The sequence below is a fragment of the Piliocolobus tephrosceles genome, chromosome 21 (genome assembly GCF_002776525.5).
Source record: "Piliocolobus tephrosceles isolate RC106 chromosome 21, ASM277652v3, whole genome shotgun sequence".
NCBI classification, from domain to species: Eukaryota; Metazoa; Chordata; class Mammalia; order Primates; family Cercopithecidae; genus Piliocolobus; species Piliocolobus tephrosceles.
In genome coordinates, this window is record NC_045454.1 from 1,490,248 (window position 1) to 1,517,766 (window position 27,519).

The 27,519-nt window shown below is 50.7% G+C and overlaps 2 protein-coding genes across 4 annotated transcripts in view; both read right to left on the reverse strand.

The window, feature by feature from the left end:
* Positions 1-188: 188 nt before the first annotated feature.
* GP6 (glycoprotein VI platelet) lies at positions 189-20,088 on the reverse strand. Of its 3 annotated transcripts, none has more exons than XM_023197370.2 (7): positions 19,731-20,088; positions 13,710-13,742; positions 13,341-13,598; positions 8,877-9,161; positions 5,121-5,180; positions 2,193-2,243; positions 189-1,629 (listed from the first exon to the last, which is right to left on the reverse strand). In XM_023197370.2, the coding sequence occupies exons 1-7, from the start codon at positions 19,762-19,764 to the stop codon at positions 1,394-1,396; spliced, it is 957 nt and encodes a 318-aa protein (XP_023053138.2). In that variant the 5' UTR covers positions 19,765-20,088; the 3' UTR covers positions 189-1,393. The 3 variants fall into 3 exon arrangements, with proteins under 3 accessions (XP_023053138.2, XP_023053140.2, XP_023053139.2); XM_023197372.2 differs by having other exon boundaries at positions 700-1,551; XM_023197371.2 differs by lacking the exon at positions 13,710-13,742 and having other exon boundaries at positions 700-1,629.
* A 5,600-nt stretch (positions 20,089-25,688) lies between these two features.
* Positions 25,689-27,519, reverse strand: part of RDH13 (retinol dehydrogenase 13) — a 4,721-nt gene continuing 2,890 nt past the window's right edge. Inside the window, exon 4 of the mRNA XM_023201173.3 lies at positions 25,689-26,773. Coding sequence (XP_023056941.1) covers positions 26,532-26,773 — 242 coding nt within the window. The 3' untranslated portion in view covers positions 25,689-26,531. The remainder of the gene's footprint in view (positions 26,774-27,519) is intronic.

Below are 27,519 nucleotides of genomic sequence, written 5' to 3' on the forward strand. Positions count from 1 at the left end.
GAGGTTTCTCTAAGCAACCTTCCCGTTCCCCCTTCACCCAAGCTGTGTGCTCAGTAGCCCTGATTCACAGCCGTCGTCCTGGAGCTTCTTTCTGCCATCCTTCTGTCTTTTCCCTAGTGACCCACCCACCTCAACCTCCCAAAGTGCTGAGATTACAGGCATGAGCCATCGTGGCCATTCTTTTCCTTTTTTAAAAAAATTTTTATCTTCTTTAAGTAGAGATGGGATCTCACTATGTTGCCCAGGCTAGTCTTAAACTCCTAGGCTCAAGTGATCCTCCTGCCTTGGCCTCCCAAAGTGCTAGGATTACAGACATGATCCACTGCCCCTGACCCAGTGGTACAGTTTTACACTCATTAGATGGTCAAGAAACGCCTAAAGCTATAGTAAGTATAGAAATTTACTTTGAGAAGACCTAACATTTCCTTCAGAAAGTAAATATGAGAGGGGTGGAGATGGTGCATTATCTTATTTTATTTTTATTATTTTAAAAATGTATACATAATTGTACCTATTTATGGGGTAGGCAGCAATATTTCAATACATGTATACAATGTGTTTTGATCAAATCAGGTAATTAGCATATTCATAACTTTGTTTTTTTGAGACATGGTCGGGCTTTGTCACCCGGGCTGGAGTGCAGTGGTGTGATCTCAGCTCACTGCAACCTCTGCCTCCCAGGCTCAAGCCGTTCTCCCACCTCTGCCCCCTGAAGTGCTGGGAGTATAGGGATGCACCAGCACACCTGGCTAATGTTTGTTTTTTTGGTAGAGACGGGGTTTCACCATGTTGCACAGGCTGATGTTGTTTTCTGATGTGAAGGGAAGAGGGCAACACGCTAGTTTTATACTAAGGAAAACGAATGACATACCCAAACTGCCTGCACGGCCCGTTCTGAGAGACGAAAGGAGATTTGTTCGACTGCAGTGGAAGATGGAGTGAGGGCGAGAGTTTCTGGGGGAAAACCAGACAAGAGCACAGAGGGCCAAGGGGAAGCACGGGAGGGTTCTGCACAGGGGATGGAACAGAGTCAGCCCTGAGAGCCGGGAACGTTTGAGGTCCGTCTGGAGCCCGTATTAGAGAAGGTTGAAGAAAGAGGCCAGTCTGTGGTCCAGCCAGGGTACCGTGTCATCCACAGTGTGCAGGGAGGAGGATGGGGTCTCCACAGATTCCTTCCATCCCAAATGGAGGGTGCCCTCAGACAGAGAGCCAGACAGACAGACACCGGCTGAACGGCTCCTTGATGGAACACCAGGAGGAGGCAGCGTGGCCTCCTTTCCACAGCTGTAGCCTCTGCCCTCCTGCTCCCATGCTCCACACGCGCCACAGTCTTTGAGTCGCCTCCCATGCCATGATCCGTCCCTTGGATACGACCATGCCTGGGGTTCAGTGGTCATGAACATAACCCGCGGCTGTGAACATCCGGTCGGCCTCCATCCTGATCCCCGTGTGATTTCCGGGTCTGCGGGAGGGGCGGAAGCGGCCTCTGCACAGCCCTGATCCTGTGCCGCAGGCGCTTCCTCCGGCTGTGCCAGTCCTCTGCCAGAAACCCTGCCAGGAGTATTAGGATCACAGCCCCGAGGCATATCCGGACCAGGTTGCCCTTGGTGTAGTACTGGCGGGCGGGACCTGGAGGAATGAGGACAGGCAGGAGCCGGTGAAAAAGCCCACCTCCAAAAAAGCCCGTCTGCAGAAAAAGCCCGTCTGCAGAAAAGGCCCACCTGCAGGACCCTCTCCAAGCCACATCCTGGGCTTCTCAGAGATCCTGTTATTCTCTACTAGCTGGGATGCCATTCTCTTTCCTGGAGGGTTCCTCCCCTCCCGAGTAGGTGTCAGGGCCAGATGAGCCCAGTTCTCTAAGTAGCATCTCTCCCTCGTGTGCTCCCACAGGGCTCTGAGACAACTCCCCACACACAGATGCTGCCTCGTTATCTGATGTATTGCAAAAGGGAAGACAGTTATAAAGGGTGAGGAAGAGATGGAATCTCTCTTTCTCTGACCCTTTTTAAAATCTCAACCTTCCCGCCTGATCTTAATGCGCAATTCTGAACCCCCTACGCTGATAACTGCCTTCACTCTACACACTGGAACCCAAGAGCTGAGAGCTGCAGCCCCTGTGTAGACAAAGGACTTGGCTTTGGGTGAAGAGATGAGTGAGAAGGAAGGGGGTCTGGAGCGGACGACTTACTCACCAGCTGGAGAGCCTGACTCCTTTGGACTGGCGGTGATACTCCTAGGAGTCTCTGGGAACAAAAACAGGCTAAGTGTGAAATGAAACTATATTCCCTCCCCCGTCACTGTGCCAACTCGGAACACACACACACGGGGAGGTCGAATTCCACAGCGTTTAAGAAGAGCATGGGCTGGGCACGGTGCCTCATGCCTGTAATCCCAACACTTTGGGAGGCTGAGGTGGGAGGCTGGCTTGAGTCCAGGCCTTGAAGACCCACCTGAGCAGCATGGAAAAACCCTATCTCTACAAAAAATACAGAAATCAGCCAGGCGTGGTGGCACGTGCCAGTAGTCCCAGCTATTCAGTGGGGGCTGAGGCAGGAAGATCACCTGAGCCCTGGGAGGTTGAGGCTACAGTGAGCCAGGATTGCACCACTGCACTCTAGCCTGGGAAACAGAGCAAGACCCTGTCCAAAAAAAAAAAAGCGGCCGGGCGCGGTGGCTCAAGCCTGTAATCCCAGCACTTTGGGAGGCCGAGACGGGCGGATCACGAGGTCAGGAGATCGAGACCATCCTGGCTAACACGGTGAAACCCCGTCTCTACTAAAAAATACAAAAAACTAGCCGGGCGAGGTGGCGGCGCCTGTAGTCCCAGCTACCCGGGAGGCTGAGGCAGGAGAATGGCGGGAACCCGGGAGGCGGAGCTTGCAGTGAGCTGAGATCCGGCCACTGCACTCCAGTCTGGGCGGCAGAGCGAGACTCCGTCTCAAAAAAAAAAAAGCATGAACTGTAGAGTCAGGCTGTCCTCCAGATTTGAACCCCAACTCTATCACCTGTTAGATGTGAGCTATCTGGCAAGCGACTCAGCATCTGTAAGCCGGTTTCCCCATGTGTCCAATAAAATTAACGAGATCCCTTATAGGTTGATGTGAAAGTCAAGATAATAGTAATGTTAGTAATATAAAGCACAGTGCTTGACATATGAGCACCTCAAACGTGCCAGCTCTCTTATTCCTCAAGTTTCTCCTGAGACTTGCCAGGTACTCAGCCATGTGCTGGGCCATGGGAACCCACATATTAATAAGACATTGTCAGGCCAGGCATGGCACTGGCTGAATGCCTGTAATCCCAGCACTTTGGGAGGCCGAGGCAGGCGGATCACCTGAGGTCAAGAAATGGAGACCATCCTGGCCAACAAGGTGAAACCCCGTCTCTACTAAAAATACGAAAATTAGCTGGGCATGGTGGCGCACGCCTGTAGTCCCAGCTACTCAGGAGTCGGAGGTTGCAGTGAGCCGAGATTGCAGTGAGCAGAGTGAGACTCCGTCTCAAAACAACAACAACAACAAAAACATAAGACATTGTCTATCTGCGGTTCCCAGACCATTGGAGGAGACAGAGAAGTAAAGCGTTTTTTTTTTTTTTTTTTTTTTTTAGTATGGAATCTCACTCTGTTGTCCAGGCTGAAGTGATCTCAGCTCACTGCAACCTCCAACTCCTGGGTTCAAGCGATTCTCCTGCCTCAGCCTTGTAAGTAGCTGGAATTACGGATGCCCACCACCACACCCGGCTAATTTTTGTATTTCCAGTAGAGACAGGGTTTCACCACGTTGGCCAGACTGGTCTCCTGACCTCAGGTGATCCACCTGCCTTGGCCTCCCAACGTGCGGGGATGACAGCAAAGCGATAATTTTAATATACTGTGAAAATTGCTGTAATAGACAGCCCACAAGGCACTGAGCGAGAGGAGAGGAAGCCACCAATCCAGCCTGGACGGCCAAGGCTTTCGTGAGGAATTGACGCCATGGGGAAATGGAAGAAAAGGCAGAGCAAGTAGATTGGATTCAGAGTCAGGAGAGGTTAGGAAGCCTCCAGAAGAGATTCAAGTGACCGTGGGGCTGAGAACAGCGTGGGAATGAATGGAAGGTGTGCAGACAAGATGGGAGGGATCAACAGTGGCTGGAAATCTAAGCTCATGGAATAGCAAGCTGAGGAATTGGAACTGCATCCTGAGGGTGACTGGGAGGTTCTGAACTGAAGATAGGGAAGGACCCCATCGCAGGGTTAGAAATCTCTGGGATATGCCGGGCGCAGTGGCTCATGCCTGTAATCCCAACATTTTGGGAGGCTGAGATGGGTGGATCCCAAGGTCAGGAGTTCAAGACCAGCCTGGCCAAGATGCTAAAACCCCGTCTCTACTAAAAAAACAGAAATTAGCCAGGCATGGTGGCACGCACCTGTAATCTCAGCTTCTTGGAGTCTGAGGCAGGAGAGTCGCTTGAACCCGGGCAGCAGAGGTTACAGTGAGCCAAGATCTCACCACTGCACTACAGCCTGGGTGACAGAGCAAGACTCTACCTCAAAAAAAAAAAAAAATAGAACTCTCTGGGATCAGGTGCCTCATGAAAGCAAGAGTCCCATGGGCCCAATGGAGATACCTACCCTATTATCAGGAATCTGTGAAGGTGTTTAGTCTGGAAGGAAATGGAGATTTTCCAGGAAAGGCAAGGGAAGGAGACTGAGGAAAGCGTATCTGCAGAGGCCTGGAGAGGTTAGAAGATGTGGGCCGAAGGCCGGGCGCGGTGGCTCAAGCCTGTAATCCCAGCACTTTGGGAGGCCGAGACGGGCGGATCACGAGGTCAGGAGATCGAGACCATCCTGGCTAACACGGTGAAACCCCGTCTCTACTAAAAAAATACAAAAAACTAGCTGGGCGAGGTGGCGGGCGCCTGTAGTCCCAGCTACTCGGGAGGCTGAGGCAGGAGAATGGTGTGAACCCGGGAGGCGGAGCTTGCAGTGAGCTGAGATCCGGCCACTGCACTCCCCAGCCCAGGAGACAGAGCGAGACTCCGTCTCAAAAAAAAAAAAGCCTATAGGCTTAGATAATGGAAGACAGAGCTCCATCCTCACACTCCTTTCTGCGGAGCATGAAATGCCTGGTTACTCACCAGTTGTGAAGACTTTGTTTGTGAATGAGACGGTCAGTTCAGTGGTGGCTTCTGAGAATTCTAAGAAGTATAAGAAAGCAAAGCAATGTGAGGTCTTCCCCGTGGTTCCCTATATCCTCTAGATACCTCCATTCCTCTCCTGAGATGTCTAGGCTCCCTGGAACCCCTTTCTCTGACACACACAGCGCAGACGCTGAATACAGACAAATTTGAAAGGTGTTAGACTTATCTTCCATCGCCGGCTTAGTAAGAAGCAGATTCGGGCCAGGCGCGGTGGCTCAAGCCTGTAATCCCAGCACTTTGGGAGGCCGAGACGGGCGGATCACAAGGTCAGGAGATCGAGACCATCCTGGCTACCCCGTCTCTACTAAAAAATACAAAAAACTAGCCGGGCGAGGTGGCGGGCGCCTGTAGTCCCAGCTACTCCGGAGGCTGAGGCAGGAGAATGACGGGAACCCAGGAGGCGGAGCTTGCAATGAGCTGAGATCCAGCCACTGCACTCCAGTCTGGGCGACAGCGCGAGACTCCGTCTCAAAAAAAAAAAAAAAAAGCAGATCCGTTCATCAGTTGATGGGCACTTGGGTTTTTTCCACGTTTTGCTATTATGAATATTGCTGCTGTGAACATTCACATACAAGTCTTTGTGTGATCATAAGTTTTCTATTCTCTTGGGCACACACCCAGGGGTGGTGGAATCACTGGGTCATATAGTAACTCTGTGTTTTACTTTTTGAAAAACTACCAGACTGTTTTTCTTTCTTTTCTTTTCTTTTCTTTTTTTTTTTGTTTTGAGACGGAGTCTCATTCTGTTGCCCAGGCTGGAGTGTAGTGCTGCGATCTTAGCTCACTGTAACCTCCACCTCCCAGGTTCAAGCGATTCTCCTGCCTCAGCCTCCTGAGTAGCTGGGATTACAGGTGCCTGCCACCATGCCCGACCAACTTTTTTTTGTACTTTAGTAGAGATTGGGTTTCACCATGTCGGCCAGGATGGTCTCGATCTCCTGACCTTGTGGTCCACCCTCCTCAGCCTCTCAAAGTGCTGGGATTACAGGCTGCGCCTGGCCACAGACTGTTTTTCAAGGCAGCTGCACCATTTTATATTCCCACCAGCAATACAGGAAGGTTCTTCCAAATCCTCACCAATACTTCTTGTCCGTTTGTTTTATTTTAATAATCATAGCCATCCTAGTTGGCATGGTACATTTTATGTTATGTGGATTATATCTCAATTTGAAGAAGAGTAAGTGGATCCGCGTCTTCATGAGCTCATGTTAGGAAGAATGAGCTAGTGTTAGCCTCAGAAGAAGAATGAGCTTGTGTTGGCCGGGCGCGGTGGCTCACGCCTGTAATCCCAGCACTTTGGGAGGCCGAGGCGGGCGGATCACAAGGTCAGGAGATCGAGACCATCCTGGCGAACATGGTGAAACTCCGTCTCTATTAAAAATACAAAAAATTAGCCGGGTGTGGTGGCAGGTGCCTGTAGTCCCAGCTACTTGGGAGGCTGAGGCAGGAGAATGGCGTGAACCCAAGAGGCACAGGTTGCGGTGAGCCAAGATCGCACCACTGCACTCCAGCCTGGGCGACAGTGAGACTTTGTATTTTCTTCATGCAGTCTGTCATTGATGGGCATTTGGGTTGATTCCATGTCTTTGCTATTGTGAATAGTGCTGCAATGAACATATGTGTGCATGTTATCTTTATAATACAATGATTTATATGCTTTTGGATATATAACCAGTAATGGGATTGCTGGGTCAAATGGTATTTCTGACCAGGTGCAGTGGCTCACACCTGTAATCCCAGCACTCTGGGAGGCCGAGGTGGGCAGATCACCTGAGGTCAGGAGTTTAAGACCAGCCTGGCCAAGATGGTCAAACCCGTCTCTATCAAAAATACAAAAATTAGCCAGGCATTGTGGCATGCACCTGTAGTTCCAGCTACTTGGGAGGCTGAGACAGGAGAATCGCTTGAACCTGGGAGGCAGAGGTTGCAGTGAGCCAAGATTGCACCACTGCACTCTAGCCTGGGCGATGCAGTAAGACTCCATCTCAAAAAAAAAAAAAAGAAAAAAGAAAAAGGCTTAGCCAGGCGTGGTGACTCACACCTGTAATCCCAGCACTTTGCCGAGGCGGGCAGATCAACTGAGGCCAAGAGTTCAAGACCAGCCTGGCCAACATGGTGAAACCCCGTATCTACAAAAATACAAAAATTAGCTGGGCGTGATGGCAGGTGCCTGTAGTCCCAGCTACTCGGGAGGTTGAGGCAGGAGAATCGCTTAAAACCGGGAGGTGGAGGCTGAGGCAGCAGAATCACTTAAACCCGGAAGATGAAGGTTATAGTGAGCTGAGATCACACCACTGCACTCCAGTCTGGGTGACAGAGCGAGGCTCTCAAAAAAAAAAAAAAAAGGCAGCATTTGTAAGGCACACCTGGCACATTCTGGGATACTTAACAAGGAAATGCATGCAACTCCTGTCCGACCTCTTAGAACCTCGGTTCTATTTCTTCTTCTGGATTCCTGTGTCCTACCCCTCACTGTGACCTTGGGGGCAAAACAGACTTTGTCTTTTTTCTTTTTTTTTTTTTGAGACAGAGTCCCACTCTGTCCCCCAGGCTGGAGTGCAGTGGCGCGATCTCGGCTCACTGCAAGCTCCGCCTCCTGGGTTCACGCCATTCTCCTGCCTCAGCCTCCCGAGTAGCTGGGACTACAGGCGCCGCCACCTCGCCCGGCTAATTTTTTGTATTTTTAGTAGAGACGGGGTTTCACTGTGTTAGCCAGGATGGTCTCGATCTCCTGACCTCGTGATCCGCCCACCTCGGCCTCCCAAAGTGCTGGGATTACAGGCGTGAGCCACCGCGCCCGGCCAAAACAGACTTTTTCTACCAAAAAACTAAATGATGTATTTTGTTGGATTTAATGTGACGTTGTTAAGTGTACTGACCAGTGGCACCGGGTGTGTTCACACTGTGGTACGATATGTTGACCTCTAGAAGTTATTTTTCTTGCAAAACTGAAACTCTATGCCCATTAAACACTAATTCCTGCTCTCTCCTCTTTCTGGCCCTTAACAACCACCATTGTACTTTGTGTTTCTACAATTTTGACATTAGATACCTCCTGTGAGTAGGATCATACAGTAGTTGTCCTTTTGTGACTGACTTAGCACAATGTCCTCAAGGTATATCCATGTTGTCGTATGTGTCAGAATTTCCTTCTTTTTTAAGGCTGCGTAATATTCCATTGCATGTATATAACCACATTATGAGGTATGCTGCTCTCTTTTGAAAGAAACCCCCTTTAAGAATGGTAGCCAAGGCTGGCACGGTGGTTCATGCCTGTAATCCCAGCACTTTGGGAGGCTGAGGCAGGCAGATCATGAGGTCAGGAGTTCGAGACCAGCCTGACCCACAGCGTGAAACCCCGTCTCTACTAAAAATACAAAAATTAGCCGTGCGTGGTGGCAGGCGCCTGTAATCCCAGCTACTCGGGAGGCTGAGGCAGGAGAATCCCAGCTACCTGGGAGGCGGAGGTTGCAGTGAGCTGAGATCGCCCCACTGCACTCCAGCCTGGGTGACAGAGCAAGACTTCAAAAAAAAAAGAAAAGAAAAAGAAAAGAAACCTCCATGCTCCCAGCTGCCTGCAACTCAGGGCTTCCTGCCCTCCCACTTCCTCCCCACCGATGGCCCCTCCCCTGGGAATGGCCCTCAGGACCTACAAAGGCTGCGGAAGAAAGGTTTGGTCTGCACCACCCCTACCTGTGACCATGAGCTCCAGGGGGTCGCTGGGAGCCGACCACAGGTATGGGTCCCTGCTGGAGAAGCTGTAGCAGCGGTAGGTTCCGCTGTGAGCAGCGGTCACCGTGATGATGGGGAAACTAGCCCGGTACCATCTCTCAGGATTCTTGTAGGGCGCAGGGTCCCCTTCCTTGTACAGAGCAAATTGGTCAAAGCCATACCGGGTCTGACACTGTAGGGTCACGTCCCCCCCTGAGGACACCGCTGGGCCGGGCTGGGCTGAGAGCGAGGGCTTGGCAAAAACTCCTGGGAGAAAAGGAAGGTCTGATGTTAAAGGCAGCAGCCAGCATCTCAGCTGAGACTGGGGAGGTGCCCACACCTGCCTGAGAGCTGGGGAGCTTTCTGGCTGTATCCCTCCCAAACAGCACACTCCCCCAGCCAAGCTCACAGAGAGGTCAAGTCACCGAGTGGTTGAGGAAGCGAGGCTGTGTGCTTACATCCTAGTGCCTGGGTGCAAATCCTGGTTCTGCCTTTAAGTGGCCCCGGAGACAAATCTCCCTCTGTATCTGAGCCTCACTGCCTTGTTCTGCTAAAATGGGGATGATCGAACGAGACAGTACACAGAAAGCATTTAGCAGAGTGCCTGTTGCCTAGCAAGCTCTTGAAATGAGATGGGAATAAGTAAACAGCTTAAGCTTCTACCATGCTGTAAGCTTGCATTGTCACATACAGTCGTTACATTGTAAATGTGGCTGACAGTGCCAGCTCCAGGTGCCTTCCAAACTGAACTCATGACGTACATCAGTTCAGTGAATCCTCAGAGACCTGTGGAGTCCTCACTCTTAACGTCCCTATTTTATAAATGAAACTAAGGCACATGGCATTAAATAATTTGTCCAACCCCAGGTAACAAGACAGCAGTGCGTCCTTGAAATTTGCTAAGAGGGTAGATAGTAAGTGTTCTCACACGCAAAAGAAAAGTTAACTGAGCCGGGCACGGTGGCTCAAGCCTGTAATCCCAGCACTTTGGGAGGCCGAGACGGGCGGATCACGAGGTCAGGAGATCGAGACCATCCTGGCTAACACGGTGAAATCCCGTCTCTACTAAAAAAATACAAAAAAAAAAAAAACTAGCCGGGCGAGGTGGCGGGCGCCTGTAGTCCCAGCTACTCGGGAGTCTGAGGCAGGAGAATGGCGTAAACCGGGAGGCGGAGCTTGCAGTGAGCTGAGTCCAGCCACTGCACTCCAGCCTGGGCAACAGAGCGAGACTCCGTCTCAAAAAAAAAAAAGAAAGAAAAGTTACCCGTGCGAGGTGATGTATGTTAATTAGCTTGCTCGTGGTAACTATCTCACAGTGGATAGGTCCATCAAAACATGAACTTGTAGGCCTTGGATATGTTCCATTTTTGTTTTTCAATTATAACTCAACAAACCTGGAAAATTTTTAATTTAAAAATAAATAAATAACTTGTCCAAGATCATAAGGGGCAGAGCTGAAATTTGCAGTCACGGAGTTTGATTCTAGGGTCTCCATCCTCAACACGAACCTACACCACTCTGACGTGAGGGTATTGTCGTAGTCCGGTGTGGTGATGCATGCCTGCACACAGGAGGCGGTGAAACAAAGGTTGAGGCCGGGTGCGGCGGCTCACACCGCTCATCCCAGCACTTTGGGAGGCCAATGTGGGAGGATTGCTTGAGCCTAGGAAGTCGAGGCTGCAGTGAGCCGTGATCACTGTACTCCAGCTTGGGTGACAGAGTGAGACCTTGTCTCAAAAAAAGTCAAAGAAAGAGAAAACAAAAGAAAAGAAGTAAGGAAGAGAAAAATATAAGCTGCCTGATAATTGTAACATTCACTCAGCAAATTGTCTCTTAATTTTCTCTTAAGCAGCTATTATGTGTCTGTCTGTATTCTTTTTTTGTTGTTTTGTTTTGTTTGGTTCTGTTTTGTTTTGTTTTTTGCTCTGTCGCCCAGGCTGGAGCGCAATGGCATGATCTCGGCTCACTGCAATCTCCGCCTCCCAGGTTGAAGCAACTCTTCTGCCTCAGCCTCGCGAGTAGCTGGGATTACAGGCACTCGCCATCATGCCCAGCTAATTTTTGTATTTTGTAGAGTTTCACCATGTTGGCCAGTCTGGTCTTGAACCTCTGACCTCAGGTGATCCACCCGCCTTGGCCTCCCAAAGTGCTGAGATTACAGGCGTGAGCCACCCGCTCCCAGCCCTGTATTCTAACAACAACAAAAAATTCCATCAGGAATTAAAAAATAGACAGCCATCACCAAGGTAAATAAAGGTATACTTGACATACCAGATAGTGAGGAGGGCCGTTTTGACGAGGGTGGTGGGGTAAATACTTAATAAGAAGATAGCATTTGAGTCTGACCCCAAAAGAAGTAATGAGGCAGCCAGGCTGGTCCATCCTAGTAGCAGAGAGGAGGCCAGTGATGCTGCAGAGGAGTGAGGGAGGAGAGGGGAGGTAGGCAGAGTTTACACCGCGGAATAGACCACAGTGCAGCGGGCCAGGAATTAGGGTGGCATGAGTGCAGTCTCCTGGGGTGTAAAATTTAATCATTCCCAAACAATTAACATATTTGAAAAAATGAAAATTTGAAGAGTAGGTCATTAAAACTCACATTATTCTATTTGAATACTTTATTCCCCTGAAAGAAAGATTTATTATGATTTTTTTTTTTTTTTTGAGACGAAGTCTCGCTGTGTCGCCCAGGCTGGAGTGCAGTGGCGCTATCTCGGCTCACAGCAAGCTCCGCCTCCCAGGTTCACGCCATTCACCTGCCTCAGCCTCCTGAGTAGCTGGGACTACAGGCACCACCACCACGCCTGGCTAATTTTGTATTTTTTTGTATTTTTAGTAGAGACGGGGTTTCATTGTGTTAGCCAGGATGGTCTCGATCTCCTGACCTTGTGATCCGCCCACCTCGGCCTCCCAAAGTGCTGGGATTATAGGCGTGAGCCACCGTGTCTGGCCTATGGTTACTTTTTTGTTTGTTTGTTTGTTTGTTGATACAGGGCCTCACTCTGTCACCCAAGCTGGAGTGCAGAGGCATGATCACAGCTCCCTGCAGCCTCAGCCTCCCTGGCTCAAGTGGTCCTCCTGCCTCAGCCTCCCAAAGTGCTGGGATTACAGGTGTGAGCCACTGGGACCAGTGCTGTGTTTATTTTTTAGTTGTAACAAATGTAAGATGTTAACATGAGGGGATCCTGGGTGAAATATTTTCATTAATATTATCTTTGCAACTTTTCTGTCAGTCTAAAAATGATTCCAAAACCAAGTTTTAAAAAGAATCCTGAGCCAAGCACGGTGGCCTGTGACTGTAGTCCCTGCTACTCATGAGGCTGAGGCAGGAGGATTGCTTAAGGCAAGGAGTTCCAGGCTGCCGTGAGCTATGATTGCTCCTGTGAACAGCCACTGCACTCCAGCCTGGGCCACATAGCAAGACCCCATCTCTAATTTTTTTAAGTGCATTAAAATACAGATAAAAGAGTGCCTGTTTTTCGTTTTGGCAGGCTCTGGTATGACTTGGCACAGGCACTGCCTGATTCTGCCTTTATTTGAAATTCTGATTTATTTTTTCATTGTGGATGGTTTGCGATTTATTTTGATTTTTTAAAAAATTGCATTAAAATGTTACTCACACCCAGATGCAGTGGCTCAGGCCTATAATCCCAACACTTTGGGAGGCCAAAGTGAAAGGATCGCTTGAGCCCAGGAGTTTGAGAGCCTAAGCAACATAGCGAGACCCTCTCTCTCTCTTTTATTTTAATGCTTTTTGGGAAAACTGTCAAGAGACCCCATCTCCACAAAAAAATTAAAAATGAGCTGGGCATGGTGGTGCACACCTGTAGTCCCAGCTACTTGGAGGGCTGAGGCAGGAGAATCACTTGAACTTAGGAGGTGGAGGCTGCAGTGAGCCAAGGTCGCAGCACTGCACTCCAGCCTGGGTGACGCAGCAAGGCCCTGTGTCCAAAAAATAAAACAAATAAAATATTATTCACATTAAGCCAGGCGCAGTGGCTCAAGCCTGTAATCCCAGCACTTTGGGAGGCCGAGACGGGCGGATCACGAGGTCAGGAGATCGAGACCATCCTGGCTAACACGGTGAAACTCTGTCTCTACTAAAAAATACAAAAAACTAGCCGGGCGAGGTGGCGGGCGCCTGTAGTCCCAGCTACTCGGGAGGCTGAGGCAGGAGAATGGCGTAAACCCGGGAGGCGGAGCTTGCAGTGAGCTGAGATCCGGCCACTGCACTCCAGCCTGGGTGACAGAGCAAGACTCTGTCTCAAAAATATATATATATATATTATTCACATTGATCCATAAATGTTGTGGCACCACCACCAGTTAGGCCAGTGCCTGGTTTGCCTCACCCTTATTCCGGCCCTAATCCCTACTCTCAGTGTCGCCCATATTTGTGTCCTGAACGGAGGACCAGGCAGTCCCAGGCTCCGATCCCCCTTCCTTTACCGGTGGCGACGAGCTCCAGCTGGTCACTGGGCAGGGACCAGAGGCTTCCGTTCTGGTAGGAGCAGCGGTAGCGTCCGGCCAGGCTTCTCTTCATGGCCGGGATGAAGAGGACGGCCTGATCCTGGTACCTGCTGGAACTCAGCTTCTCCAGGCGGTACAGGTCCACGCCCGGGGGTCCCTGGCACCGGAGGGTCACTGGCTTCTCCAGGGGCACCAGGGAGCTGGGCAGAGCCTGGAGGGAGGGCTTGGGCAGCAGTCCTGGAAGAGGAGCAGGGCTGAGTCAGCCTCCCTGCAGACCCCGCCTGGCCCCGCTGCCCTCGCACGCTGGCGGATCCCGCAGGAGGGAAGGGGTCTGGGGGAAGGACTCACCTGTCTGCGCTGGCACATGCCCCAGACACAGCCCTGAGGAAAGAAGAAAGGGACCAGATGCCAGGACTCGCTTTTATGGACATTCCCGCCTGCTGGGCGTGGTGATGAGACATTTGCACGCATATGCTTTATTCTGTCCTAATTATTTATTTCTTCAAAATATACATGTGCATGTAATTTAAGTGAGAGAAGCCAGTCAGAAAAAGCCGCATAGTCTATGAGGTCATTTACATGAAATATCCAGAATAGGTAAATCTATAGAAGAAGGAGAAGAAAACAGATCCATGGCCAGAGCGCTGGGGGTGGTGGGAGAGGAGGGCGAGACGTGGCGGCGTAACGGGCGTGGGGTTCCCTCGGAGGGTGCCAAAATGTCTTGGAGTTAGATAGAGGTGATGACTGCACGACACTGAATGTACCAAATGCCAGCTATAGCAGACTTTTCTATGTATTTTACCACAATGACAACTCTTTTAAGGCCAGGCATGGTGGCTCACACCTGTAATCCCAGCACTTTGGGAGACCAAGGAGGGCGGATTATCTAAGATCAGGAGTTGGAGACCAGCCTGGCCAATGTAGTGAGACCTCATTTCTACCAAAAAAAAAAAAAGATTAGCCAGGCATGGTGGTATGCGCCTGTGGTCCAAGCTATTTGGGGTGGCTGAGGTTGGGAGGATTCCTTGAGCCCAGGATTCCTGGTCGAGCCTGCAGTGAGCCAAGATGGTGCCCACTGCGCTCCAGCCTGGACAGCACTGTGAGACCCCCATCTCAAAAAATAGATCTTTTGAAAGTCAAGCAGAGATTCCTTGACCCACCCTGTCCAGCTCCCGCCACTGTCCCTGCCCCGCATACATTTTTTACTATTTCAGTTGTTCCTTCTGGCATTTTATATCTTCATCGTTCTAGGAAAAAGTACGCATACTGCTCTCTGTGGATTCCTTCGTGTTAGACGTTGTCCATTGGCTTCCTCAGTGGATGTGAGGAGTGGGACCTCAGATATTGCTGTCCCTTCGTTTCCTCACTTCAGTCTCCAATATGAAATAATATCCAAGTGCATTCCAATAGTACGCAATTGTATAGACAAGTATTGTAAATACTATTGCACATTGTATATTGTTGGATTTTATTGTATATGTCCTATATGCAGTAAAACCCCACACTAATGGGATGCGTTGGGCTCCAGGGATGGAGCAGGACGGAGCCCCAGCGTGTAAGTCAGGTCATCTCAGTGTGTACTGGCCATGGGTTTCCCAGTATTTACAACGTTTGGTTGAATCCATATCCGTGATTACATGGTAGGATGTAATATATATGATAATATATCGTTTCCAATAGCCTGAAGGAGGATGGTGGAGGTTCCCAACAGAGAAAGGATGCGTGTTTGAGAACATAAGTGTGCTGCTTACCCTGATCTGATCAGTGTATGTATATACACATATAGTGCATATATGTAAACATACACCTGTGCGTACATGTATATGCACACATATATGTATATGTATGTATACATGTGTGTATATGCATATGTGTGTGTATACATGTGTGTATATGCATGAATGTATGTATGCATGTGTATATATATGTATACATTGTGTATGTATGTATATGTGTATATGCATGTATATAGCTATACATGTGTATATGCATGAATGTGTGTGTATACATATGTGTATATGCATGTATATATGTATATAAATACATGTCTATAAGCGATCCCCTCCTCGGATTGCTTGAGCCCAGGAGGTCAAGGCTGCCATAGGGTAAGATTGCACCACTGGCCAGGCGCAGTGGCTCATGCCTATAATCCCAGCACCTTGGGAGGCCAAGGTGAGCAGATCACAAGGTGAGGAGTTCGAGACCAGCCTGGTCAACATGGTGAAACATCATCTCTACTAAGAATATAAAAAATGAGCCGGGCATGGTGGCACGTGCCTGTAATCCCAGCTACTTGGGAGGCTGAGTCAGGAGAATCGCTTGAACCCGGGAGGTGGAGGTTGCAGTGAGCTGAGATCGCGCCACTGCACTCCAGCCTGGGCGACACAGCAAGACTCCATCTCGAGAAAAAAAAAAATGAGATTGCACCACTGCACTCCGGACTGGGCAACAGAGCAAGACCCTGTCTCAGTAAAATAAGAAGAAGAGAAAAAAAAAAGTACTAATTATCTGAAATTCAAATTTAACCAGGCATCCAGTGTTTTATCTGGTAACCCTCCTTCTTACACACACACACACACACACACAGACACACACACACAGACACACACACACACAGGCGGGATAGTTGTCATTCCCACGGCAAACAAGGAAACTGGGCAGAGGCTGAGCAACCTTCTGTAGCTCACATAGCAAGAAGTGGGTGAACCCAGATCATCTCTTGACTCTGAGCTCAGAGAGTGACAGCTGGTCACCAGCTCCCCAGTGGCGACCAGCCTTTGTCAACCACAGGCTCCCTCTGCACCCCAACCCAAGCTCCAGCTGCTTCTCTGTCCCCCTCCGCCTGCCCCATCACAGCCCGCCTCAGCCTCTTGGTAGGTTTCCATGCGACCCTGTACCATGGCTGGGAACCTTCCAGGTGCCGTGCTGAGCGCCTCCTGTGCATGGACTCCAAGTCGCCGTAATCGTACGGGTTAGCTACCATTTTCAGTCCCCTCTTATACATCAGGCTAGTGAGACAGTATCTTATCCACAGTCCTACAACTGGCAGGAGGTGGGTTCAAACCCTAGCAGCACCGTTTAGTGGTAAAGAGTGTGGACTTGGGAACTTACAGGAGCAGAGGTGGTTACTGGGGTGGTGGGGTAAGGTTTGGGGAGATGTTGGTCAAAGGAGACACAGTTTCAGTTGGACAGGAGGAGTGTATCTTGGAGATCTATTGCACGTCGTGGTGACTGTAGTTAATAACATGTTGCACACTCGCATATCACTGAGAGTAGATTTTAAAGTTCTCACTGGCCGGGCGCGGTGGCTCATGCCTGTAATCCCAGCATTTTGGGAAGCCAGGGCAGGTGGATCACCTGAAGTCAGGAGTTCAAGACCAGCCTGACCAACATGGTGAAACCCTGTCTCTACTAAAAGTACAAACATAAGCTGGGCGTAGTGGCAGGAGCCTGTAATCCCAGCTACTCAGGAGGCTGAGGCAGGAGAATCACTTGAACCTGGGAGATGGAGGTTGCAGTGAGCTGACATCATGCCACTGCACTCCAGCCTGGGTGACAGAGTGAGACTCCATGTCCAAAAATAAGTAAAAATAAATGAGTGTGGAATACTACTCAGCCATTAAAAGGAACAAAATAATGTCCTTTGGCCAGGCACAGTGGCTCACACCTGTAATGCCAGCACTCTGGGAGGCCGAGGCGGGTGGATCATGAGGTCAAGAGATCAAGACCATCCTTCCTCCTCAACATGGTGAAACCCTGTCTCTACTAAAAATACAAAAATTAGCTGGGCATGGTGGCAGGTGCCTGTAGTCCCAGCTACTCAGGAGGCTGAAGCAAAATTGCTTGAACCCGGGAGGAGGAGGTTGCAGTGAGCCAAGATCACGCTGCTGTACTCCAGCCTCAGCAACAGTGAGATTCCATCTCACAAAAAAAAAAAAAATGTCTTTTGCAGCAAGTTGGATGTAGCTGGAAGGCATTATTCTAAGTAAAGTAACACAGGAGTGGAAAACAAAAATCTGTATGTTCTCACAAGTGAGAGCTAAGCTGTGGGTGTGCAAAGGCATACAGGGTGATGTAATGGACTTCAGAGACTCAGAAGGGAAGGGCAGAAGGGGGGTAGGGATGAAAAACTACACATTAGGTACAAGGTACCCTACTCAGGTGACAGGTACACTAAAATCTCAGAATTCACCACTAGATAGTTCATCCATGTAAGCAAGAACCACTTGTATCCCAAAAGCAATTGAAGCAAAAATTAAGCCAGATGCAGTAACCTGTACAGGTCACACCTGTAACCCAACACTTTGGGAGGCCGAGGTGGGTGGATCGCTTGAACCCAAGAGTTTGAGACCAGCCTGGGCAGCATAGCGAGGCCCCATAACTACAAAAATTGCAAAAATGATCCAGGCATGATGGTGTGCAACTGTAGTTCCAGCTACTCAGGAGGCTGATGGGGAAGGATTGGTTGAGCCTGGGAGGTTGAGGCTGCAGTGAGCCATGATCATGCCACTGCACTCCAGCCTGGGTGACAGAAGTGAGGCCCTGTCTCAAGTAAAATTAAATAAATAAAAGTTAAAACAGGCCGGACGCGGTGGCTCACGCCTGTAACCCCAGCACTTTGGGAGGCCAAGGCGGGTGGATCACCTGAAGTCAGGAGTTCAAGTCCAGCCTGGCCAACATAGTGAAACCCCGTCTCTACTAAAAATATAAAAATTAGCCGGAGCTGGCGGTGGATGCCTGTAATCCCAGCTACTTCAGAGGCTGAAGCAGGAGAATCACTTGGACCCGGGAGGCGGAGTTTGCAGTGAGCCGAGATCATGCCACTGCACTCCAGCCTGAGCGACCGCCAGAGCAAGACTCCGTCTCAAAAAAAAAAAATTTAAAACAAAGAATACACCCATGGATGGATAATGAATGAGAGGTTGTTTGTATTCGCAGTTAACCCTCTCATCTCCAGTAACACAACCATCTCCTTCCTGCTTAGCCTTTTGGAGATGCTGTCCCTTTAGTGGTCAAATTCTCCTGTAGAAATCAGGAAATAATGCATTCGACATGCCCAGCACAAGTGAAGAGCAGGCAGCGTAAATGCATTCGACCTGCCACCCATCCGTCAGGGGACTGTTATTTACTCCACTGCTGTAAGGGATACTGACAAATTAAATCCATAACCTAGTCCAGATATCAAGTCCACAATGTTTTTTTTTTTTGAGACGGAGTTTTGCTCTTGTTGCCCAGGCCGGAGTGCAATGGCGTGATCTCGGCTCACCGCAACCTCCGCCTCCCGGGTTCAAGCAATTCTCCTGCCTCAGCCTCCAGAGTATCTGGGATTACAGGCATGCGCCACCATGCCCAGCTAATTTTGTATTTTTAGTAGAGATGGGGTTTCTCCATGTTGGTCAGGCTGGTCTCCAACTCCCAACCTCAGGTGATCCATCCGCCTCGGTCTCCTAAAGTGCATGAGCCACGGCAGTCAGCGTTTTTTTGAGACGGAGCCTCTCTCTATTGCCCAGGCTGGAGTGCAATGTCTGACCTCAGCTCACTGCAACTTCTGCCTCCCGGTTTCAAGCAATTCTCCCACCTCAGCCTCCCGAGTAGCTGGGATTACAGGCACCCACCATCATGTCCAGCTAGTTTTTGTAGAGATGGGGTTTCGCCATGTTGGCCAGGCTGGTCTTGAACTCCTGACCTCAGGTGATCCACCCACCTCGGCCTCCCAAAGTTGAGATTACAGGCATGAGCCACTGTGCCTGGCTCACAGTTTTTGGGTTTATTTTATTTTATTGTATTTTTTTTTTTTTTTTGAGACAGAGTCTCTCTCTGTCACTCAGGCTGGAGTGCGGCGGCACGATCTTGGCTCACTGCAAGCTGCGCCTCCCGGGTTTACGCCATTCTCCTGCCTCAGCCTCCCGAGTAGCTGGGACTACAGGCGCCCACCACCTCACCTGGCTAGTTTTTCGTATTTTTTAGTAGAGACGGGGGGTTTCACCGGGTTAGCCAGGATGGTCTTGATCTCCTGACCTCATGATCCGCCCGTCTCGGCCTCCCAAAGTGCTGGGATTACAGGCTTGAGCCACCATGCCCGGCCCACAGTTTTTTAAAAAGGGGCAGCTGCAGTGTAGTAGAACGAAGTTGTGACCAATGCTAGGATACCTCTGTTCATTTCCTGACCCAGCCACGAAGACACTGGAATAACTCAGGCAAAACACACCACCTCGCTGGCCCTCAGCTTCCCCACCCAACCAGTGAAGGGGCTCTCATAGGTCCCTTTTCGTCCTGAAATTCATCACCGATGCAAATTTCTTAAAAATCCTTTGTCTGGCAGTCCATGCCTGTCTTTCAGCACTCCCCAGATCGACCCTCAGGACTCACCAAGACAGAAGAGGGCGGTCGGGCATGGAGACATGGTTCCTCAGCCCTGTCCTGAGCCCTGTGGCCAGGGAGGGAAGTGGTGGGAGCCTGGGGCGCGGGCTCAGGATGTGATGAGGATGAAGAATGCTCTCCTCCCTTCCTCTGCCAGCCCCGGCCTTTCCTAATTGAGACTCATCGAGCCGTAGCCGGCTCCCCAGGACAGTGACTTGCACACAAGCTCCAAGGAGCCGCGCTTATCTCCTCTGGCCAGCCCGGCGTTGCCCTGTTCGTCCGCCTGCTGGGGTCTGGCCTGTGTTCCCGTGCTCCCATACACTCTCTGATGTCGCTAGGAAAATACTCATCAAAACCACAGTGTGATGTGCCTTCACACCTTTTGGGATGGCTATAATTTTTTTTTTTTTTGAGACAGAGTCTCACTCTTTTTGCCCAGGCTGGAGTGCAGTGGCACCATCTCGGCCCACTACAACCTCCACCTCCTGGGTTCAAGTGATTCTCCAGCCTCAGCCTCCCAAGTGGCTGGGGTTATAGGTATGCACCACCACGCCGGGCTAATTTTTGTATTTTTAGTAGAGATGGGGTTTCACCACATTGGCCAGGCTGGTCTTGAACTCCGAACTTCAGGTGATCTGCCCACATCGGCCTCCCAAAGGGCTGGGATTACAGGCATGAGCCACTGCGCCCGACCAGCTATAATTTTTTTTTAATGGAAAATAGCAAACGTTGGTGCGTATGCAGAAAAATTGGACCACGCGTGCATTGCTGGCGGGGACATAACATGGTGCCAGAGCTGTGGAAAACAGTTTCAGCAGCTCCTCCAAAAGTTAAATGTGAGATTGTCATAAAATCCAGCAATTTCACTTCTGGGTATACACCTAAAAGAATTCAAAACGGGATCTCTAACATATTTGTACACCAGTGTTCACAGCAGCTTTATTCACAATAGCCAAGAGGTGAAACCAGCCAAATGTCCATCAACAACAATGGGTAAACAACATGCGGTATATACAGACAAGGTAATATCAACCGGCCTTCATTAAAAGAATAAAAATCAGCCGGGCGCAGTGGCTCACGCCTGTAATCCCAGCACTTTGGGAGGCTGAGGCAGGTGGATCACTTGAGGTCAGGAGTTCGAGACCAGCCTGGTTAACATGGTGAAACCCCATCTCTACTAAAAATACAAAAATTAGCTGGGTGTTACATTAGCCAGGCATGGTGGCACACGCCTGTAATCCCAGCTACTTGGGAGATGGAGGCATGAGTCCCTGAGTAGCTGGGACTACAGGCTCCCGCCACCATGCCTGGCTAATTTTTTGTATTTTTAGTAGAGACGGGGTTTCACCGCGTTAGGCAGGATGGTCTCGATCTACCGTGACCTTGTGATTCGGCCTCCCAAAGTGCTGGGATTACAGGCGTGAGCCACTGAACCTGGCCAATGCCATTGACTTGTATGTACACTTCCAAGTGGTTAAAATGATAAATATCAGGGTGTTTATATCTAAAACCCTCCCTGACATCATCTTCTCTACGTCTCCGATTAACTCAGCAACCTGGTTGAATGCTTGCCACCTTTCAAATGTTAGGTCAGGGCCGGGCGCCGTGGCTCAAGCCTGTAATCCCAGCACTTTGGGAGGCCGAGACGGGCAGATCACGAGGTCAGGAAATCGAGACCATCCTGGCTAACACGGTGAAACCCTGTCTCTACTAAAAAAAAATACAAAAAACTAGCCGGGCGAGGTGGCGGGCGCCTGTAGTCCCAGCTACTCGGGAGGCTGAGGCAGGAGAATGGCGTAAACCCCGGAGGCGGAGCTTGCAGTGAGCTGAGATCCAGCCACTGCACTCCAGCCCGGGCGACAGAGCGAGACTCAGAATCAAAAAAAAAAAAAAAAAAAAAACAAATATTAGGTCAGGCACTCAGTATCGGCAGTTTTATCCATTATAAATGCTTTAAGCTGCATAGAATTTTAAAGGTGAATAACAGTGGTTATAAATCTTTAATACAAAAGCTGGCTTTAAAATTATTGGTAAAATAAGATTAGAAATGTCTTAAGAATTGTTAGCGTTTCTGTTTGCATTTATTGAACAAGAGGTTTTGTGCTTATCCCTGTAGAATACTGAGATTTGCCATAAGGGTTATAAAACTATAAACTCCGGCAGGCATGGTGGCTCACGCCTGTAATCCCAGCACTTTGGGAGGCCAAGGCAGGTGGATCACCTGAGGGTGACAGTTCGAGACCACCTTGACCAACATGGAGAAATCCCATTTCTACCAAAAATGCAAAATTAGCCGGGGGTGGTGGCGCATGCCTGTAATCCCAGCTATTCAGGAGGCTGAGGCAGGAGAATCGCTTGAACCCGGGAGGCGGAGGTTGCAGTGAGCCGAGATTGCGCCACTGCACTCCAGCCTGGGCAACAAGAGCGCAACTCTGTCTAAAAAAAAAAAAAAATTGTTTTTTTGTAGAGTTGGTTTTCACTATGTTGCCCAGGCTGGTCTTGAACTCCTAGGCTCAAGCAAGCGGCTGACCTCAGCCTCCCCAAGTGCTGGGATTGCAGGTGTGAGCTACTGCGCCTGGCCCCACTGGGTCCTTTACATACATGAAAAGATTCAAACGCAACAGTGAAGATAAGTCAGTCACCCGATGGCAGAAATTGGGGTGCCTCTGGCATCTGGTCAGTTGAAGCCAAGTACACTGCTCAGCATTCTTCAATGCACAGGACAGCCCCACCACGGTAGAGAATGATCCGGCTCTTGGTGACACATGTAGGTGTGACTGATGGCATTTAGAAAGAATATTATCACTTGTATCCCATAAGAGCAACTTAGAGAAAGAAAATGGTATTCTGAAGGCCTTCTCTTGTGAGGCACCAAGCCAGGGTTGCCATCGCAGAAGATGCTGGACTCGTTTTTTCCTTGAGAGAATTGTACTCAAGATGATGTACATGTCGCCCTGGGTGCCACTTGGGTAGTTTGGAGAAGTGCTTGGACGCAACACGCCCTGATGAGTCAACAGCAGCCAGCTGGACCCGTCTTCTGGCTTGCGGTTCACGGGTTGTGTTTAACCCTCTGGTTCCTTCACAATCACGCTGGGAGATACGCTGCCTCTGAATCACGCCTGGCAGGTTCTCGCTGTGCAACTGTGTGCTGCAGGGCTGGAAATCACGGTGGCACTCCGCTACAGCAGCAACCTGACCAGGAAGGCGGAAGATGCTGCCATCTTTAGAGTTTGTCCTTGGACTTGACTCGATATGAATGAAGATGGAGCACTTCCACGCTGCACAACAGAAGTCCAGAAAACTTTCTGGAGCTAGCGAGAGGGTGATGCAGCGGACAGCTATGACTGATGACTGCCTTCACCTCTGACTCCCGCCTCCTCCCCGCTTTCTGAACGCACATCCATCACCAACCATAGGTTCCTGTTTGGGGTTTGCTGGCTGGAAAAGAAAAAAAGGAAACCTGGCTTTCTACTAAAAACCACTTCCTTTGCCCATTTATCCAACTCAAACCCTCGGAGGGCCGCATAACATCCTCCTCCATCCCAGGCAACGAGGTGTTTCTGGAGCACTCCGGTGTATGAGGGACCTGGTCAGTTGCCATCGCATATGTATGTGGGGCCAGCCCCTGTGCCACCGAAGAGGAGGATGCTGGAAACTTGTTACAGCCGGGAGCGGTGCCGTGCCGCCTTGGTTCAAGCAGTTCTTCTGCCTCAGCCTCCCTAGTAGCTGGGATTACAGGAGTGCACCATCACGCCTGGCCAGCGTTGTGTACTTTTTATCACAATTTAAAAAAGGAAAGAGTGCCTGGGTGAGTCCTACGCACCTATTCAGAGAACCAGAGGCTTTGAGGTTATCCTCCGCCCACCCATCTCATGTAGTGTTTTTCTTTTTTTTTTTTTTTTTTTTTGAGACGGAGTCTTGCTCTGTCGCCCGGGCTGGAGTGCAGTGGCCAGATCTCAGCTCACTGCAAGCTCCACCTCCCAGGTTTACGCCATTCTCCTGCCTCAGCCTCCCGAGTAGCTGGGACTACAGGCGCCCGCCACCTTGCCCGGCTTTTTTTTTTTTTTTTTTTTGTATTTTTTAGTAGAGACGGGGTTTCACCGGGTTAGCCAGGATGGTCTCGATCTCCTGACCTCGTGATCCGCCCGTCTCGGCCTCCCAAAGTGCTGGGATTACAGGCTTGAGCCACCGCGCCCGGCCCTCATGGAGTGTTTTTCAAACTTGCTTTTCTCCCAGTGAGAAATACGTCCCCCACACATTCTCTCTCCTGTCGGCGGGCTTCCCATTCCCCCTCCTGGTGTTCACACGCTGGAGGGGTCCACTCCGCTTGGGCTGAGTCTGTCACTTGCCCCCAAGCGAGAGCATACAGCAAGCTCACGCACGTGGTTGTTGGTGTGATTCAGTTTCTCCCGGTTGTTCGAGTCTCCGTTCCTTCCTGGCTTCTCCATAGGGCCGCTCACCATGACAGCTGGCTCCACCACAGCCAGCCAGCAAGAGGGCAAGACAGAGGGCTGACCGGAGGGATGCTACCATCACAGAGGTCGGTTTTGTAGCCTAACCACAAGACCAACCGTCACTTCTGCCCTATCCTACTGCTAGAAACCAGTCGCTACGCCGGGCGCGGTGGCTCACGCCTGTAATCCCAGCACTTTGGGAGGCCGAGGTGGATGAATCACGAGGTCAGGAGATAGAGACCATCCTGGTTAACACAATGAAACCCCGTCTCTACTAAAAATATTTAAAAATTAGCCAGGCATGGTGGCAGGCACCTTTAGTCCCAGCTACTCGGGAGCCTGAGGCAGGAGAATGGCGTGAACCCAGGAAGCAGAGCTTGCAGTGAGCGGGAGATCACACCACTGCACTCCAGCCTGGGCAACAGAGCAAGACTCCGTCTCAAAAAAAAAAAAAAAAACAGTTGCTACATCTCCCCCCAGTCAAAGGGAGGTGGTCTCACTGTGGGATCCACGGGAAGTTGCCTGCCAGTCAGATCATCCCAAATACACCCTCCAACCACTGGGTATGGCATCAGAAAGAAAACTACGGCCAGGTACAGTGGCTCATACCTGTAATCCCAACAATTTGGGAGGCCATGGCAAAAGGATCCCTTGAGCCCAGGAGTTTGAGACCAGCCTGGGCAACATAGCAAGACCCCACCTCTACAAATAATTAGCCAAGTGTGGTGGCGTGCACCTGTAGTGCCAGCTACTCAGGAGGCTGAGGCAGGAGACTCACAGGTCGAGGCTGTAGTGAGCTGTGATGGCACTGCACTCCAGCCTTAGCAACACAGTGAGACCTTGTCTCTAAAAAGCAAAAAGGGCTGGGTGCACTGGCTCACACCTGTAATTCCTGCACTTTGGGAGGCCAAGACGGGTGGATCACCTGAGGTCAGGAGTTCAAGACCAGGCCTGGCCAACATGATGATGCCCCGTCTTTAATTAGCCAAGTGTGGTGGAAGACGCCTATAATCCCAGCTACTTGGGAGGCTGAGGCATAAGAATCACTTGAACCCGGGAGGCAGAGGTTGCAGTGAGCCGAGATCATGCCATTGCACTCCAGCCTGGGCAACAGAGCAAGACTGGGTGGCTGTTCTGCATACTGTAGGATATTGAGCAGCATCCCTGGCCTCCCCAGTATCTCAGATATGAAAACATGTTTTGTATCTCGATTACTGAGCTTTTCAGTGTCTCCTTCGGTTCTGCACCTAAGCTGAGAGCCCTTTCATCTCACCCTGATCTCTACCCAGTTTCTAACAAGCCGTCTTGTAAGATGCCTGGACTTAAACAGTTATGGCCTGTGAAAGGGGTGAAGGGGCTTTCATCTCTAAAGTCTGAACTCTGCATGGCCTGTTGCCCTGGTGATAAACTGATGCCTTGTTTCCTAAAAGGAATAAATCCACGAGTTGCCTTTATTCAGCTCATGGGCATTCACCCATGCACAGAGGAAAAAGTAAAACCTATGACTCAAGTGCATTTTCTTTCTTTTTTTTTAGTGAGCAAGTTTGAGAGTCTGCAGTTTGGACTACCATGAGAATTGATAGGAAGGTGGGAGCCCCAGGGACTCCCAGGTCCTGTAGCAGCAGCTGGTGGTGTTCCCACTCCATGCCGTGCAGAGCCTGAACTCGGGATGACACCTGCACCTGCTCTCCGGCTGGGCGCCGGCACAGGAAGCCTCAGCAGACACCCCTGGCAGGGGCTGTGCACAGCCACAAAGTGAACAGACGACAGCTCGCCGCACCACACCGTCACGGGAGACAGCAGTTATTCTGAGCAGCTCACCGCTGAAGAAACCAAGGCTCAGAGAGGACCCTTGCCTGCACAAGGTCCCACAGGCACCCAAGAATCCGAGTGCCAGGCAGCTTGCCCGTGCTCTTTGCGGAGCACCTTGGAGCCCTCCCCCACAGGCACTGCAGGCTCTCCTGACATGGCCCACAAGTGCACGGAGCCTGTTCCTCCTCGGCCATTGCCAGTTTAGATTCCCAGGGGAAGCATCAGAGGGCCCCGCTCCCCTGCTGGCAACGGAGCACGTGGGACCAGCCAGACCCCAGGGCAGTGGTCACCTGAGGCCAGTCCACTGCGGCCAGCACCGCCCCCTACAGGAAGCTGCGGGCATGGGGGCCGGCAGTCCTGGGTCTCCCCACTCAGGTGGTGCCAGCACCGCCCCCTACAGGAAGCTGCGGGCATGGGGGCTGGCAGTCCTGGGTCTCCCCACTCAGGTGGTGCCAGCACCGCCCCCTAGAAGCAGCTGCGGGCATGGCAGACAGCGGCCCTCGGTCTTGCGGCTCCATCCTGGCTTTCAAATCTGCTCCAGAGGTTATCTGGGAAGGGGCAGGGGCTGCTCCCTCACAGAGGGAGCCTCTAAGCCCACCAGGCGGGCGCTTTCAGCCCAAAGCCTCCGGGCCACCTCCTCATCCTCAGCCTCGGGGGCCGGGGCCTTCACTTTGAGTCCATCGAAGTACTTTCCGGAAACATCCGCCAGTTCCTCTGCCACGGCCAGGTATGTGGTGGGCTGGGCGGCCAGCTGGGGGCTCTTGACCAGCAGCCAGAAGATGGGCCCTGCAATCAGCCCACAGGGCATTCAGTCACACACGCTCAGAGAGAAGTGAGGACGCCCCACTCCCCCGTCAGGGAGCTCGGGGCCCCTGGAGTCCCCCAGAGCCCTCCTCCAGCCCGTTCCCCTTGGCTGCCTCCATCCCCTGGCACTGCCCAGGCTAATCCCTCCAGACCAGGTCAGACCAGAAGCTGCCTCCCCCAAGGAGCCCTCCTGGCTTTGTCGGGGAAAATGGAAGATCTCCTGCTCTTGGTTAGCCCCAGTCCTCACCCTACCCCATTTCTCCTTAAATAACTTATACTTATTAAATGCACCTAGCACCAGCCTCAGGTTAAGAATTTTTATTTTGGCCAGGCGAGGTGGCTCAGGCCTGTAATCCCAGCACATTGGGAGGCCAAGGCAGGCAGATCTCCTGGTGTCAGGAGTTCCAGACCAGCCTGGCCAACATGATGAAACCCCATTTCTAATAAAAATACAAAAATTAGCTGAGTGTAGTGGCGGGTGCCTGTAATCCCAGCTGCTTGGGAGATATATATACAGATATATATATATATATATATATTTATTTATTTATTTTTGGAGACCTGGTGTCTCACTCTGTCACACAGGCTGGAGTGTAGTGGCACGATCTTAGCTCACTTGTAACCTCCACCTCCCAGGTTCAAGCAATTCTCCTGCCTCAGCCTCCCGAATAACTGGGACTTCAGGCACCCACCACCATGCCCAGATAATTTTTTTTTTTTTTTTTTTT

Bases quoted from the DNA above. Each gene is read 5' to 3' on its own strand.
- GP6 (XM_023197370.2), bottom strand. From the start codon at position 19,764: ATGTCTCCATGCCCGACCGCCCTCTTCTGTCTTG. The intron at 9,162-13,340 runs GTAAAGGAAGGG...CTTTTCTCCCAG, and splicing joins GCTGGAGCTCGTCGCCACCG to GAGTTTTTGCCAAGCCCTCG. The intron at 5,181-8,876 runs GTAGGGGTGGTG...TATACTTCTTAG, and splicing joins CCTGGAGCTCATGGTCACAG to AATTCTCAGAAGCCACCACT.